This window comes from Podarcis pityusensis (genome assembly GCF_964106645.2).
Source record: "Podarcis pityusensis genome assembly, chromosome: 3".
In the NCBI taxonomy this organism is placed as follows: Eukaryota; Metazoa; Chordata; class Lepidosauria; order Squamata; family Lacertidae; genus Podarcis; species Podarcis pityusensis.
In genome coordinates, this window is record NC_138026.1 from 102,120,083 (window position 1) to 102,135,898 (window position 15,816).

A 15,816-nucleotide genomic window follows, 5' to 3' on the forward strand; every position below is an offset into this window, starting at 1 on the left:
TGTTTCCATGAGTCTGGTGCCAAAATGCTTGAACTAGTCAATGAAGTAAATTTTCAGGCTTTATTGTAGAGTAAAGCAACCCTGTAAGTGGTCACTTTATAGAGCAAATAGAGTTCTGAGTGTTTGACAGACTTTTCTAAAGCTCAGTGATATGTTAAGCACAGTATAAATGGATAAACAATTCCTGGTTTCGTATGTGTTTCTGAAGCATGTACTATAAGAAGAGTGACATAAGGGTATTTTACTGCATTCTTAGTTTCCTAGTTTCGTTGTATAATCTAGAGGTACTAATTACTACTACTTTTTCTCTTAGGAAATTCCGAGTTAAAATAAATGTTGCATCCTGCATTATCTGAAGCCTTTCAAGCTTAATCAGTTCCTGTTGGCTGAAGGAATGTAAACCCTAAGGTTTTAGATCTGTGCAAAAATTGGCAGAGCTGCAGTTGACAGGTAAATACTGTTTTTACTGTAGACGCAGTGCAGTGAAACACATAATTGGTCTCTCTACATGTTGGAACCATATTAATTAATAGCATTTATTTGTTTAGAATAGATACCTGATAAAAAATCCATTTCCTTTTAAATATCCATTATATCTGTGATCCTTCATTTTCAGGCTGTTAAATGGAGGTCAGCTAGTGGTATGCCTTTAGTAGTAGCAGCTTACAATTTCTGCAATCAAATATAGGGCACATTTAAGTATATTCTCTTACATGCATATATTCATTATGAAGTTGACCAGCACTGCTTTAGAGAGTTTTTCATGCCTTATTCCTGTGCACTACAAATCCTGTTTCCTAGAGCTAAAGTTGGCAGTTCCAGGCAACAAGCAATTCCTGGATTTTAGATTATCATAAATGTTGGAAAGAAATAAAATAAAAGTGTACTTGCAGACATCTGTATATCCAAATGTCTATAGCTATGCTCTGCCTACACTGTCAGAGGCAATATGCCTCTAGATACCAGTTACTGGGATTCTCAGGTGTGTAGAGTGCTGTTGCACTAAAAGTCCTCATTGCAGAGGCATTTCGTTTGCCTCTGTGATAACAGGATTCTAGGCTAGTTGGGCCAGTAGCCTGATCCAGGAGTGTCTTCTCAAACTATTATCTAGATCCATGCTACATTGTTAAATTGTTTGTGCTCTCATAATCCAGTGACCTCCAGTGTGGGTGCCACTATTGGCCATATGCTTCATGGTATGCGGCCAGAACTGTTGGGAAGACTCATTCCACATACACTGTAGCCCAGTAGAATTGATAACAAGTTGCAAAATATAACTTGATTGTGGTAGCCTTTTGAATTGCGATTACTTCCCTAAAGTTTTATTGATACTCAACTTGCTGAATAAGATAGTTGGCAAAGTTCTCTCTCCATTATTCAGAATAATTAATGAAACCTCAGACTTGCCCCTCTTAAAGCATTGTTTGCCATTGTATCTGAACTGAAAAGTTGTGATTTGCCTTTGACCTCCAAAGCAGGGTGGCAGTCCTTAGTTTGGAGGGCAAGGGAAATCAGTTTGCTGGTTCAGGTAGAATGGTAAATTGGTTTACCTAAAAAACAAAAGGAAAGAAGACCATGTAGTAAGGGTAGCTTGTTGGCATAAGGCTCATTCCCCAAACAACAAACCGGATTACACGTGAAATGACCTGTTGGTACTAGCTCACAGTTACCTGTTCATAAATGAAAGTAATAGTTTATCTCATATATGTGTTCTGAACTGAAATGCTTACATTTTGCACATAAGCAATCCTACGTATATAAATGAAGCACAACTAAAATATTTGTGAAGCTTTCTGAAGTGTATTTTAATGCTGAACGGTAGTGATCCTTTTCAGAAGATTTCATTCTAAAGCTGCTTGACTCTTAATATATTAGTCGTGTGGTGTGTTGTTATGAGGACCTTTTTGAAATTGTGCTATTATTCCTCTGCATCACTGGTTCATAGAATGTAGCAAATGCTACCTACTTTATGTTGTGTTAAGGTAAAATAGATGTTTCAACATACCATTTTATCACTTATGGTGGTTGTGTAGGGAGATAGTGTACTCAAGCAAATATTTAAAAGAATGTTTCCCAAGAACCCAGCTTTTCTTTGGGGAATAATAATGACAGAAATCCCCAAAAAAACAAATTAACCTATGGATGGATGTAACAACAGCTGCCCAAATTCTAATTGAACAAAAATGTAGAACAGATATTGTCCCATCAAGAGAAGAATGACATCTCAAAATACTAGAATATATAAAATTAGCCAGTATGACAAACAGATTAATAAATAAAGATAAGAGACTGAAAGAGGATTGGATATTACATACAGATTATATGGAAAAGTTTTATAACAAGGAAATTATCATAACAGGTTGAAAAAACAGCAGTATATGTTACAACATGAGATTATGTAAAATATTGAAAATAATTTAGAAGAGTAAGAAAATGCAGTTAAAAGATCAGATAGGAAACCATGGAAAGAGTGGAAGGGAATTAAAAGTAAAGATATATAGGATTTAAATAACTTGAAAGAGTGTAGTTATGTTATTATTATTACTACTTGTTCATGTTTTATATTTATTCAATTGTCTTTCTTAAAATTTGTGCATGACTGTAACATAGTATGTGTTCTTGGTGAGATAAAACAAAAAAGCAAATAAGAAATATTAAAAAAAATATATAGATGTGTCAACATTCATTGTATACCTGTAGATGTACATGAAGCAAAAGCTGCTTTTTAAATTGTAGCTTGGCTTGGTTGCGGGGAACATAAGATTCTGTGTTTATGTTGGAAGACCTTTTATTTTATTTTATTTCTTTTTTTCTTTGTGTTAACATTTCAATACAAAGGAATTAATCAAACATCTGTATGCTAGTATAGGCCATGGAAGCTCTGGTTTAGAATGGCATAGCACCATCGTAATCAATACATTTCTGTAATCCAGCTATATAATGGGTGCATTTAATTGGTAAACGACATACAATTTTGATTCAGGGAAGGAAGCCATGAGACAATCTGTGCATTCATAAGAGTCCAATGGAGTAACACTTAACTGTACAACTTTATACTGGCTGTAACTGAGAAGTAAGCATGTTTGCTAATTTCTATTTAAAGAAACAAATAAAGCACCCTCCCCTTACACATGGAAACCAGTATGTTGTGGTACAGGGTTGCAGACATTAGTTCTCAGTGTGCAAGATGTTTTTTATATGGAGGAGCTTTTATGTTTGTTACTTTCCCACCTATAGTCTGATGCTACAGTCCCTAGAGGTCTGCATGAGTAGATTGCTTTCATAATACTTAAAAGGAAAGGATAGGGACAATAAACACCAGATATTAGTCGTCTTTCTGTCTGCCATGCCAATCTATTGTTCACCATAGTTTTGGCAGCCATGGTCAGGTTGTGTTGAATGATTCAGACAATTCTTTGCATGATTTCTAGTTGATACTACTTGTATTGATGGTCACATTTTGTTTTGCAGATTTCTTTGCAAATTAGGTAAACATGGGTGCATTTTTGGACAAACCAAAAACTGAGAAGCATAATGCTCATGGGGCAGGAAATGGGCTGCGCTATGGCCTCAGCAGTATGCAAGGATGGAGAGTGGAAATGGAAGATGCTCACACAGCTGTTGTAGGAATTCCTCATGGTTTAGAGGACTGGTCCTTTTTTGCTGTTTATGATGGTCATGCAGGATCTCGTGTGGCAAATTACTGCTCAAACCACTTATTAGAACACATCACTAACAATGAAGACTTCAGGGGAACAGAACAGCCCGGCTCTGCTCTTGAACCTTCAGTGGAAAATGTAAAGAGTGGAATCAGAACTGGCTTTTTGAAAATTGATGAGTACATGCGCAATTTTTCAGACCTCAGAAATGGCATGGACAGGAGTGGCTCAACAGCAGTGGGAGTTATGATTTCACCTGAGCACATTTACTTTATCAACTGTGGAGACTCTCGTGCTGTTCTCTATAGGAATGGACAAGTCTGCTTCTCGACACAGGATCACAAGCCTTGCAATCCAAGGGAGAAAGAGCGAATCCAGAATGCAGGAGGGAGTGTCATGATCCAGCGTGTTAATGGCTCGTTAGCAGTTTCTCGTGCTCTGGGGGACTATGACTACAAATGTGTGGATGGCAAAGGTCCTACAGAACAACTTGTTTCTCCGGAACCTGAGGTTTATGAAATTGTAAGAGCAGAAGAAGATGAGTTTATTGTCTTGGCTTGTGATGGAATCTGGGATGTAATGAGCAATGAGGAGCTCTGTGAATTTGTTAAGTCTAGGCTTGAAGTATCGGATGATCTGGAAAAAGTGTGCAATTGGGTAGTGGATACTTGTTTACACAAGGTATGCAACTTACTCTTTCTCTCCGAATAATTGAATAAAGTTCTTCTTTCTTTGCAAAATCAGAAAACTTACTCTAGTAAAATAGCATTGAAAGGATAGTTTCCCAGTAAAGAATGAGTCAGTGCAAATTCATGCAATTGCAAGCTTGTTAGGAGATCACCCAGGTATTGGATTTATGATTTTGAAGGAGGATTGATAAAATCCAACTTCAGTAGTGCAGCTTAGTACATTTGAAAATGATTATTTTTGACAGTGTTTCTCAGTATTCAGGAGGTGAATGCAGAAGGCTTGGATTGCCAGAATTGAGCAGTTTTTTCCTTGAGTATCCTGAAATGTTTTTAAATGAACTTTGATTATCAATATATTAAAAGGAATGTCAATGAATGGTGCAGCATTTCTTTTCTACTAATGGTTGTGCAAATTAAGGTGGAAATAGATATCAAGGAATAAAGTAAAATACATTCTTAACCACAATAGGTCACATGAGAAACATATGTTTAGGAACATATAGTTACTTAAACAAAATCTGAGTTAAGAAATGTATGTCAAACCAGTAGTATTTAAGATTTTTAAAAATTTACACTGAATAATCAGGTGGTCTGAAGTTGTGAAAGAGAGAAGCTAAATCTCAAATTTGTACTATTTTTTTCCTCCCAAAATATAGGGAAGTCGTGATAACATGAGTATTGTTCTAGTTTGCTTTTCAAATGCTCCTAAGGTCTCAGATGATGCAGTGAAAAGAGATGCAGAATTGGATAAGCACTTGGAATCACGGGTGGAAGGTAAGAAATTGCATTCTGAATTAGAAGCTTCCTTTAGTTGGTGACGCACACAAACACACACCCAAGCTCACAGGAGCAACTAAAGAGCTTTCGTCAAAATTTCGCTGGAGTATAGCACTAGTACAGCTAAAGAGAATTTTTGGTCATAAATGTACATCTGAACCACAGGAATCCGGAGAGTAGCCCAGTGTAATTGCTGGTATTTTTGTCTGGGCTTGTACAGATAGTTCAGCTCCAAAATTCAGTCTCTTATTTGAAGAATATGCATTATCTTGCAAATCTGCCCGCTGGCCAATTATTAGTAGTGCAAGGTGTTAATGTTTTAAAGCATGGTACAATTTCTCCTATCGTGCCAGCAGATGCATTGGGACTTCTTCTCTTCCCACTTCTGCACCTCCCCCCCCCATCTTCTTCAGAGAGTCCTCCAATCCTCAAGCAGATTTTTAGGGTGAACAGGGGGAGGGGGCTGCCAGAAAGAGGGAGGGAAAGTCCTGTTGCTCTTGGACCAACCCATTGGGTGCCACTCACATTGTAAAGTTAGGAATGTTAGCTCATCTTTGATTAAAACATAATCTCTTACTAAGCATAGCAAATTCTTTTACAGAGCAGACAAAGTGGCTTATATTTTTCAGCTACGGGATAATTTGGATTGGTGTATGTGGCCTGATATGCTGAACTGGCAACACCACCATTCATATTTTGTAAGCTCTCTCTACATAAGAATAGCTGCCTGGAAGGTTAAAATATACTCAAAGTCCTGGTGCATATTTGGTGTGTGTTTACAAACTTGAGATTTTACTCAGGAACATAGTAAGTTGAATTATGAAATATCTGTGTGCCTAAATGTTTTTAAATCAACCTGAAGTTTAATTGGGAGATGAGAAATAGCCAGAAACCTTAGTTTGATGGTATATTTTTGTGGTAGTATATGGTACCAATTTTACTTGAGTACAGGCTATTTTCAGTATAAATTACTTCAGATGTAAGCCACTTCCCCCTACCCCACCTCCTTTTGAAGTGTTCCTTATGAAGGTGACATCCTGTTCATAGAAGAGGGTGCAAGGAATGAAGTATCTTCAAGGGAGAAGGAGGTTAGGGGCTTGGGTATAAGTCAGGGATGCACCACCTGTGCCCTTTCAGGTGATGCTGTACTGGAACTCCTATCAGCCCCAGGTGATGTCATGGATCTAGAGAATTTTAGTCCAGCAACATCTGGAAGGTCACAGGCTTCCCACCTCTCATATAACTGCCAGTATTAAATGTTCTGAGGGAAGCTGGTATTGCTTTTCAAAGACCTCAGTATCTTTTACTTTCATATATTTTGGGAGAAATGGAAGGATAACATTCAGACCTTGAGAATAGAAACTACTATTTTGCATAATGGACTTTTGAATATTGCATTTATACATTTTTTGGAAACTTTGAAAGGAATACCGGTGTAAACTTAACCATTCTCGTTCCACCTACTCATATTAATTTGATGCTGCTCTACTTTTGCTTCCTGACCCACAAAATCAATAACCAACTTTTTTTCCTCAGTTCTGTTTTGTGAAGTTTTGTAGGCTCTCCATTTAAACCAGAGTGGCTGATAAATGTGACTCATAACTAAGTTTTCTGGAAAGGTTTGAATTGGAAGATATTCCTAGGCAAATTAGGCTAATTTGGATATGGCCATTTGCATCAGAGAATTGCCAGTTTGCTTTGGAAAACTATTCTGATGCCCTAGAATAGGATATAATTTAGCATATTATTTTACTTAACAAACAAAGCTTTACAATACCCCATACTATATTTTGCCTCAAAACAGCAGAAGTATTTTACCTGAAATACTCAAGGGCAAGAAATTAAAACACACTTAATGTAGTTTAAACATTATATTACATATAATTCCTTATTGGAATACTGTAATTGTAAAAATTTAAAGTACAATAACATATACTTCCCTCGTGTTGTAGTAATTTAAGGTGGGGGGAGGGTGTTATCCAGTGCTCTGCTTGTGGAGTTGCACTTGTGCAGTGGAACACCCTCTAAATCTGCTCCGGAGGGTCATCCAATCCTCTGGAGCAGATTTTGAGACGGTGTGGGGAGTTGTAGGGGACAGGAAAGAGTCAAAAGTTCTTCTGCAGAAGTGAAAGTGCTGTTCTAGTGAAACAGCAGCATTGGATATGGCCAAAAGCTACTGAAAACTGTTTAAACTGAAAACCAAAGAATTAGGCATACTTGCAAGGCATGAGGACCTAAAAAATGATAGTTACAATTTTGAAATTGCCAATCTTGCCTAATACTGTATTTGCAGTAATGAACTTATGAAACAAAAAAAATTCCATGGAAATAATGATCAGAAAAGTTGTCCGCATCAGCTCTGATAATGGAGTAAGATGTGGAGATGTGTTGACAGCATCTTCAACCAAGTATATGTTTCTGCTCACATAACCATGTTTGATAACTCAGGTCTGCACACCTTGCTTGTACTCAGTAGCAGAAAGATTAAAACTCTGTGACCAAACAGTGAAAAATGCACCATGTGAAGCTAAAGTCTGCACCTCGTATAGAGTATTGTAAATATGTATGATTTCTTTTTACATAAACCTTCAATCTTTATTATGAGCCGGCATTAATGTTCCCTCCCCCCAGCCATTAGATATCTTCACCCTTATTGACCATGAAGGTTTCAGCAGGCATTGCTCTCAGTTATTGACTAGGACAGGCTGAAGGGATCCCTAGTTAGATGGCTTGGTTCCTGTCTGTATTGATAATGGGGGGAACTGGTTTAGGGTACTTGGCTATGCTCCACACTTCATGCTATAAAGCACCTACTGAAGAGGCAGATGCAACATTGAATTCAAAGGGCCACTGTCTTATTTGAACAATCAACAAAATTGTTTGGGTCATCTGTGTATGGGGCTTTCAGTTTTTTTCTGTTTGCTTCCTTGATTTAACTATTGCAATGTACTGTTAAAGGATGTATCTTGAAAGCATCGCCCAGTAAGCTTGCAGAATTGACCTGCTTAGCAAACATTTTCTTGGAATCTCTTCATTTAACTCCTAGAAGTTCCCCTGGATACAATACTTGGCATTGTCTGAGCTAATGGTTGGTTGTAAACTGTTTTTTATTAGCTTCTCAAGCTTCCTTGCAGATCCTGACTGGGTACAAAATTAAATGTGTATGTTGTCCTTAACAGTGTGGTGAAAGAGTTTTGTGAGTTGGAATGGGGTGAATAATGATCAACTGGATGATGAAATATGTCTTCATGACAGTACCTATTCCAAGGGTTAAATGAAATCTTTTATTTAGTATTAATATTGTCTATGATAGTTCTTAGAACAGTGCATGGATGAGCTTTTTCAAGTACTAAAAAGTACTACATTCAGATAAGTTATTGTTTAAAAACATTAGTTTTTAGGGACACTTGCAGGTAATCGAGCAGTTAGTTGATTTATTATACAGTCTGGTCATAATGCTGTAGAAAATACGGCATAGCATTTGGGTGGAATGGAATGGAAAATTATTATCTGGATGGGTGTTACTTAATATGCCCAAGTTGCTTAACTTTGTGCAGTTCTTGAACTGTAGAAGTATGTGTTTATACAATTACCAGGGTACCTTGAGTCTTTTCTGAATCAGGAACGGAAATGGCATTGGAAAAATATATAGACTAATTCAGCTGGAAAATTCATAGCCTAAGATTAGGTCAACGTGAAATTTAGCTGTCCACTTCCCACTGTGGTCTTCTTCTCTCCAGCTTACAGTCCTGGGAATCTCAGCAGGGACAGACTTTGGTACTATGGTGCCTTGAGCTAGACCAAAATTAGGTGCCCCCTCTCAACTCTCTTGCCATCCTGGGCTTTGGAAAGGGGGCACGAGGGCTCCAGTGGGGTCCTAGGGCCTTCCCATTTCTCCAAAGCTGGGTAAGTGTTAACTAGGCTTTGGGAAGGAAACTATAGGACCCCCTCAGGACTCCCACACCACCTTCCCGTAGCTGGGCAAGTGCTTACTGGCTGCACTTTCTGCTCTGGGGAACTGATTGTGCTGCCCTGAAACCACCTCTGATCTCAGTGCTCAGAAGAAGGGGTCCTACACTGCTGCTTTGCTGCAGTAGTGCCAAATACTGTTTAAAAGTAACTATAAATGTTTAAAGTTACTTTAAACAGTATTTGCCACCGTTATGGAAAGCAGCAGCAGTGCAGGTGAAAGGCCCCTTCAAGACATAGGGAGCTGCCTTATACCAGGTGAGGCCACTGTTTTAGCTCAGTATTGCCTACACAGACTGACTCTCCAGAGTTTCAGACAAGAATCTTTCTTGGCTACATCCAGAAATGCCAGGGATTGAAACTGGATCTTCTACATGCAGAGCAGATGATGTAGCACGGAGCTACAGTCCCACCCCTCCTCAAACATATTTGGGGTGGGCATGTCAGAGTGTACTTGAGTTGCTGCCACTTTGACATCAGAAAAGGAAGCATGGCTAGTGAATAGGAGAGTGGGCTAGCCAGAAGCATGGTGGAGTTGTCTTGATGGTGGTGGATAGGCTTGTCAGCAGCAGATGTGGGTACACAATCTGTGGTCCCTCCCAATCCAATTCCAATAAATATCTGTTGCTTGTAGACATAGGTCATTGCAAATACAGTAGAATTCTATTAGCACAGACATAAAACATGGATAAATATATTCTCCATTTAAAATAGAGTCAAAATAATAGACATAACTTCCTGGGGTTACCCTTAGTTTTAGCTTGCTCAAATTAACAAGTCATCTTTACAAACCACAGACATTTGGTTCAGGTTTCTCACTCATGTGGCTCAGTGTGACTCATGATGGGATCAGTTTTGCCCACACAAAGGTTCCACCATGTGCACACGCCTTGCAGTATTTTGTCTCAATGTTAAGCACTTTTTGCTGACTATACAAAGTTTATTAAATGTTCAGCATCGTCAGCCACCTACTTCATCTGTCTACTTGGTTTTGGTTCTTGGAGAATGTTAATCTGGGTGCTATCTTCATTTTTTTTTTAAAAAAAGTGGGTTGGCTAGTTTGTCCTTCTCGGGGTGAGACTTGCAGGCTGGAACTGAAGGGAATTGAGTCCAACATCACTTGGAGGGCCCCATGGCTACCCAAATGTACCTGATTGTCTAGCATAATTTATATTGTTTATCGACCACTGTGTCACAAAGTCCTATATAAGCTTACCTGGTTTTGCACCTTTGCATGTTGTTGAGAAAATAAGATTGTGTGTCTCATCTAGGTCAGTTCACATGCAGAACCGTGCCATGTTTGGTACTATAGGAATGAGGCTTGTACTGTTGCATTCAGCCTGGAGAACTATGGTTTGCACCTGCCCAGCAGTCCCTTCCTTACAATCCTGGTCGGCAGGGGAAGCGCAAATAATACATGTTAATTGTTTGATATGTTAGATTTGTAGAAGTGTCCTACCCCCATGTCCAGAAGGTTCCCAAGTCTGACCACACCCCAGATCCATTCACTGAGTGTGGATGTCTACACAGGGGAATCTGAAAGTCTCTAGTCATTGGTTTCTTCTGTATAGTTACACATGCTCAGTGCATAGATGTCAAGGGTAGGGCCACCAACAGAACTTGCATGTAAACAATGTGTGACAGCTTAATGGCTCTTCTGGGGAAATTGGTGGAAAGTATTGTTAAATATAAAATAAAGCATATAGAAGAACAAGTCTTGTTGAAGCAGAGCCAGCATGGCTATTGCAAGGGCAAGTCCTGCCTCAGTAATCTTTCAGAATCATATGAGTGTCTACAAGCACTTCACATAGTGTACTTGGACTTTCAAAAAGCTTCCAGCAAGGTACTTCTAAGTAAATTTAGCAGTTATTGAATAAGAGGAGTGGTCCTCTTGTGGATCAGGATTTGGTTAGGTAGCAGGAAGCTACCTTAGACCTACTTGGACAGCTTCCCAAATGAAGAAAGTGGAGTCCCCTAAGGGTCAGTACTGGGACTTGTGCTTTTTAACTTGTTCAGAAATGATCTAGAATTAGGTGTGAGCAGAGAGGCAACCAGGTTTGCCAATGATAGTAAAAATTGTTCAGAGACACTAATACAGAAAGATTATGACAGGATTCCAAAGGATTCTCCAGACTGAGTGAATGGGCAGTAAAATGGGGAAGAAAGTTAAGTTATTTTGTTATTGCATATATGAAAGCAAGGAAGGAGGAAGTCTGGCAGATTGGAAAATTGTGCATTCAGGCTAGATGATTTTCCATTTGGAAAAAAAAGATAGCATCATGGAGAGGATCCCATCCCATGCTACATCCTATGTCCCCCCTCTTGCAAGTGCTACTGTGGTTGTTCCTAGGCTTACCCCTAGATTGTTCCACTCAGACAGAGGCCATTCTCCAGTTCTTCATAGTAGTTGCTGGAGTGAGACAGGACTCATGGGGTATAATGCTATGTTCTATCTTCACTGTTGGAGGGATTATGCCTCACAGCCCCATTTGCTGGGAATTACAAGTGGAGAGGCTGTCACTGCTCATATTCTGCTTGTGGGTATCTCATGGAGATCTGGTTGGCCGCAGGGGAGTTAGGGGTAGGGCAACTGAATAAGTTCAGGCCTGTAAGTTCCCAAGACTTGCAGTGCGCTGCTCTGGTTCACCAGAAGCAGCTTAGTCATGCAGGCCACATGACCTGGAAGCTGTATGCCAGCTGCCTCAGTCAATAAAGCGAGATGAGCGCCGCAACCCCAGAGTCAGCCACGACTGGACCTAATGGTCAGGGGTCCCTTTACCTTTACCTTTAAGTTCCCAAGAACAACCTCTGCAATGGAATATGTTTACAAATGGCATGCAAAATGAAAATTAGTTGCACAGTGGCTATATAGTGACTAGATTTCCACAAAAACCTCCTTGATGTTTCAGTGTGGTTCTTTAATCTTGAGAAGAATGAAAACTTTCACAACAACCTGCCAAACATATCATCTATTTATTCCCAATATAAACTCTGTTATTAGCAGGTACACTGAAGTTAAGATTATTGTGGTATAGAGAAGTTTATGTGAGAGGCTTAGCCAGAATGGTTTGTGTGTAAGGGGAAAATCTGAGAGCTAAGTATAAAGGTAAGTTGAGTTTCATGCATTTTGTCTTATTAGACAAAGAAAGTAATGTAAATCATAATCAGGAATTCAGGGGGAATCTTACATTTCAATATATCTATCACTTTCTGAATTGGGTGAGTTTCCACCTTTTGTAAAATAAGTATTTTGAACCTGAAAGGCATGCATATAGAACTGGCATTAAATTGTTTATAACTAAATTGTACAAAATTCAGTTAATAAAATCATCAGTTTATTACTGTCATAGACCAGCAGTTTCCAATTAATACTAAATTTGGAAGTTCTTTATCTTTAAATATTTGTTTGGTAACTTACATTCTTCTTGAAAGTTGCGTCCTCAGAGGACAGAACTCAAAATATGAAAGTGTAGTTAGAGGAAAAAATAATTGCTACTAAATTTGCAAAACAGTAAAGGCAACTCATGGAAGCTATTGTGCTAGTTTTTCTACTCCTGCTTACAGGACACTAGTTTCCTTAAAGAGTAGTTGTGGAAGCTTGGCTTCTCTAGTATACTTATAAGAGGATGGCTGAGCACTTCCCTATTGATTAAAAGTATTCATATTTAAGTTAACCTTACTTCATTTGTGGTAAAGTTGGTTGAATGGCCTGAAGTGAGCAAGTAAGCCACTTACCAGCCTGTAGTTCTGTAAACTTGTGCAAGAATCCACACTGACAGCACATTCCCCTACTTAACTCTTCTCCAAAGGTAGTGGTTGTTAGGCCATGCTTCTGAGCTTTATAGGTGCTTTTCCTAACAACCAAGAAACTTAATGGGCTCAAATGTTTGTGGCATTTACATGTCTAAATACATTTGCTACAATCAGTGCTTGCTTGGTCCCACATTGTGGGGATTTGTAGCATTACATTTTATACTACAAAACTTGTTGCAAGAGGGACTTTGTGAAGGGCCCTTTCATGAAGTGTTCGTACTATTGGGAAGCTTGCTAAAGAATTTAATTCTTGTCCCCAGTCTAGGGGGATCCATTCCATTGGTGCACAAAGTAAGGAGATTTTTAGTATCATTTCTGTACTCTGCTTCATAACCGGGCCCATGTGCCGCAAAACTTCGGAAGTTTAAAAGCCTAGCTTGTTACGTTTTTCAGGAAGAACTTCTGTTTGGTAATTGCAATAAAATGCATTATTTCCTTCAGTGGAATAATTACCTTTGTCTGGCCACTAGGTTGAGCACTTCTAAGATGTAATATGTTCAAAATGTACCATAGATCATGATGCATCAAACCGATTAAAAGGGGGGGGGGATCTTTATTACCACAGGCAATTTCATATACAGGATAGCTCATGTATAGTGTTAAGCCAAAATATTCAACATAATAAGTTACCCATATTTTTTCAACCCTATGTGTGCTGCTTTTGATTTTTTCTCTACAGGAATTGCCCAAGTCATTCAATGTCCTGTACGTTGGATGAACTGTAACAACTTTAAGTGACACATACTTGACAAGAAATGAGAGTTAGAGTATTGAAGGACTTTTATTTCAAGATAGAAGAATATAAAGAAAACAGAAGAGAATGCAGAAGAGCAGACTTATTTTTCCCTTACTTTTTTCTTTCACTTCAGATTTTGCCTAATTCCAATAAATACTCTGGCCATTGACAAATGTCTATTGTTTCCTTAATTAAGTAGCTTGAATTGGAACTGTGGTCCAAGAGATGTAGAGATTGTAGTTTTGCATAAATTTTCACAGAACAGGATTGCAGAAAATCCTTTGGGGCAATATGATTTCTTGACTTCATGTAACAAGGGAATGTGTTAGAAAGCTTCATAGAGTAACTTAGATTTTTTTATTTGCATTGGGTGTTTAAATTAACCTTTCAGGTTTAATCAAGAATTCACATGTTACCAAGTTGGGGGGGGGGATGTTTGAGGGGTGTTTTTGGAACTTGCACATCACCTTTGAAAACAACAAAACTATTCTTTCCATAGTTTTGTGTACATTTATGTGAATATAGTCAACCAGTTGAAAAGAGATGAAAAGAGTATAGTGTAAAGATACAGTGAAGAGAAAATACCTTCAGCTTAAATGCACTTTTATAAATAGTAGTCAGCAATCGTGTGTACTTCCTTTTGTTGTGGAAGAATGTCTAACTGACCCACTCTTGATTTGCAGCTTTCTTTCTTTTGTTTTATTTCCTTATTCTATAAATCAGCACATTAACTGCTATTATTTTATCTTTCTGGATTTTGAACTGGATGTGGTTGAAATGTGAAGGCAAATAATAAGAATTCTTGTGCTAATACTTCTATAGTTGAGCATAGCTTGATCATGGGAGTCCAAGTGAGCTCTAGAGTAACTACAAGGGTAATGGCTATATTTTATTAGGGGTCTTTAATATGATGAAGCAAGGGGGGGGTGAAGGTGGAGCCGGAAAAAGCCAGTTGAAAACTGCTTATACAACATTGTCTTCTGTTGAATATATTTCCCACCTAAAGCCACCAGGCTGTTGATTGAACCTTCTGTCAGTTTTCATTGAAGAATATAATCCGTTAATATATTAGCTGATATTTTTCATTGGGGATAGAAAGGTATTGTTGGAATGTAGGTAAGCATCATAGTGACAGTGATGATAAAAGGAAGTGTAGAGTGGAAGAATGGAGCCAGAGAGCTGGATGTCAAAATAAATAAGCAATTCTGAAAGAAGGTTGAAGGAAAAAGGTAGAAGAATGAAAGGAAAATGCAGTTCTCTAAATGGTAATGAAAACCGGAAAAATATTACTAGATAAACTAGATAGGCAATCTTGGTCGGGACAGATGATATTTTAAAACTCCAGACATGGAATCGGTGTGAGAGAAGATCTAGCTGTGAAGCTTCAGAGCGCCTTGTTCTACATGTTTCTTAGATGTTGCACTGCTAGTCCAATATGCAGTTTCCTATTTAGATTACTGTATAATTTAAAAATATGTCAGGATCATAATAACTGTGCAAATGAGATTTTACACACAAGAGTTTCCATAGCAAATAGAACACCTTGCAGAAGTGTTTGTATGTGCCTGTGCGTACATCTGCCATTATTTGGGAGAGACCATGACTGCATTGCAGCCATGTACAAAATACTATAAAGTTGAATTCTCCAGATAGGGAATGAGATTTGAGAAGCCCGAAAATGTCTACTTGAGATCACTTTAGCTGTGTAGTCAGGCATTTCTAAGTTGGAGAATTATGCTGACCTTGGTAATTTTTTTCTCCCTCTAATATGAGCAGTAAAACAGGAATATTCCTATTGATTCTGTTCTCCAACCTAATCAGTGTTGGATTGTGCACTACTTCCTCAATTTTCTAAGTGGGCACGAACACAGAACTATTGCCTTCCGTATACTAGGTGCTCAGCATCTCCTCTCCACACACATACCCTTTGTTAGTGGTCATTTTGTAATGCTTGCTTTCGAAGGGCATGTGTGACTGATGCCCAAAAGTAAGGAATGTACGCATACAATCCCACAGTATAGGCTGATGCATTGAAGTTTTGCTGTAATCTCTTTGGTTTGGAACACAGCCAACCTTTCAGACTGATACTAAAATAACAAGTTGTCCATCCCTTTTTTTAAATATATGGAAAACAATTGCTACATGTTGCGAAACACTTTATTGAGTGTATTAT

The 15,816-nt window shown here is 38.4% G+C and overlaps 1 protein-coding gene and 1 long non-coding RNA gene across 6 annotated transcripts in view; one reads left to right on the plus strand and one right to left on the minus strand.

The window, feature by feature from the left end:
* Nucleotides 1-15,816, plus strand: part of PPM1B (protein phosphatase, Mg2+/Mn2+ dependent 1B) — a 39,677-nt gene that overhangs the window by 13,530 nt on the left and 10,331 nt on the right. For 3 of the 5 annotated variants that reach the window (XM_080998169.1, XM_080998172.1, XM_080998170.1), the window contains exons 2-4: nt 314-450; nt 3,472-4,340; nt 5,005-5,122. In XM_080998169.1, coding sequence (XP_080854295.1) covers nt 3,495-4,340; nt 5,005-5,122 — 964 coding nt within the window. In that variant the 5' untranslated portion in view covers nt 314-450; nt 3,472-3,494. Of the gene's footprint in view, nt 1-313; nt 451-3,471; nt 4,341-5,004; nt 5,123-13,586; nt 13,817-15,816 lie in introns of those variants that run through there. The other 2 variants (XM_080998173.1, XM_080998171.1) reach the window with 2 other exon arrangements.
* On the minus strand, nt 10,138-13,580 carry LOC308472971. Its single transcript, XR_013983838.1, has 2 exons — nt 11,880-13,580; nt 10,138-11,700 (listed from the first exon to the last, which is right to left on the minus strand). It is a non-coding gene; the product is annotated as an uncharacterized lncRNA (long non-coding RNA).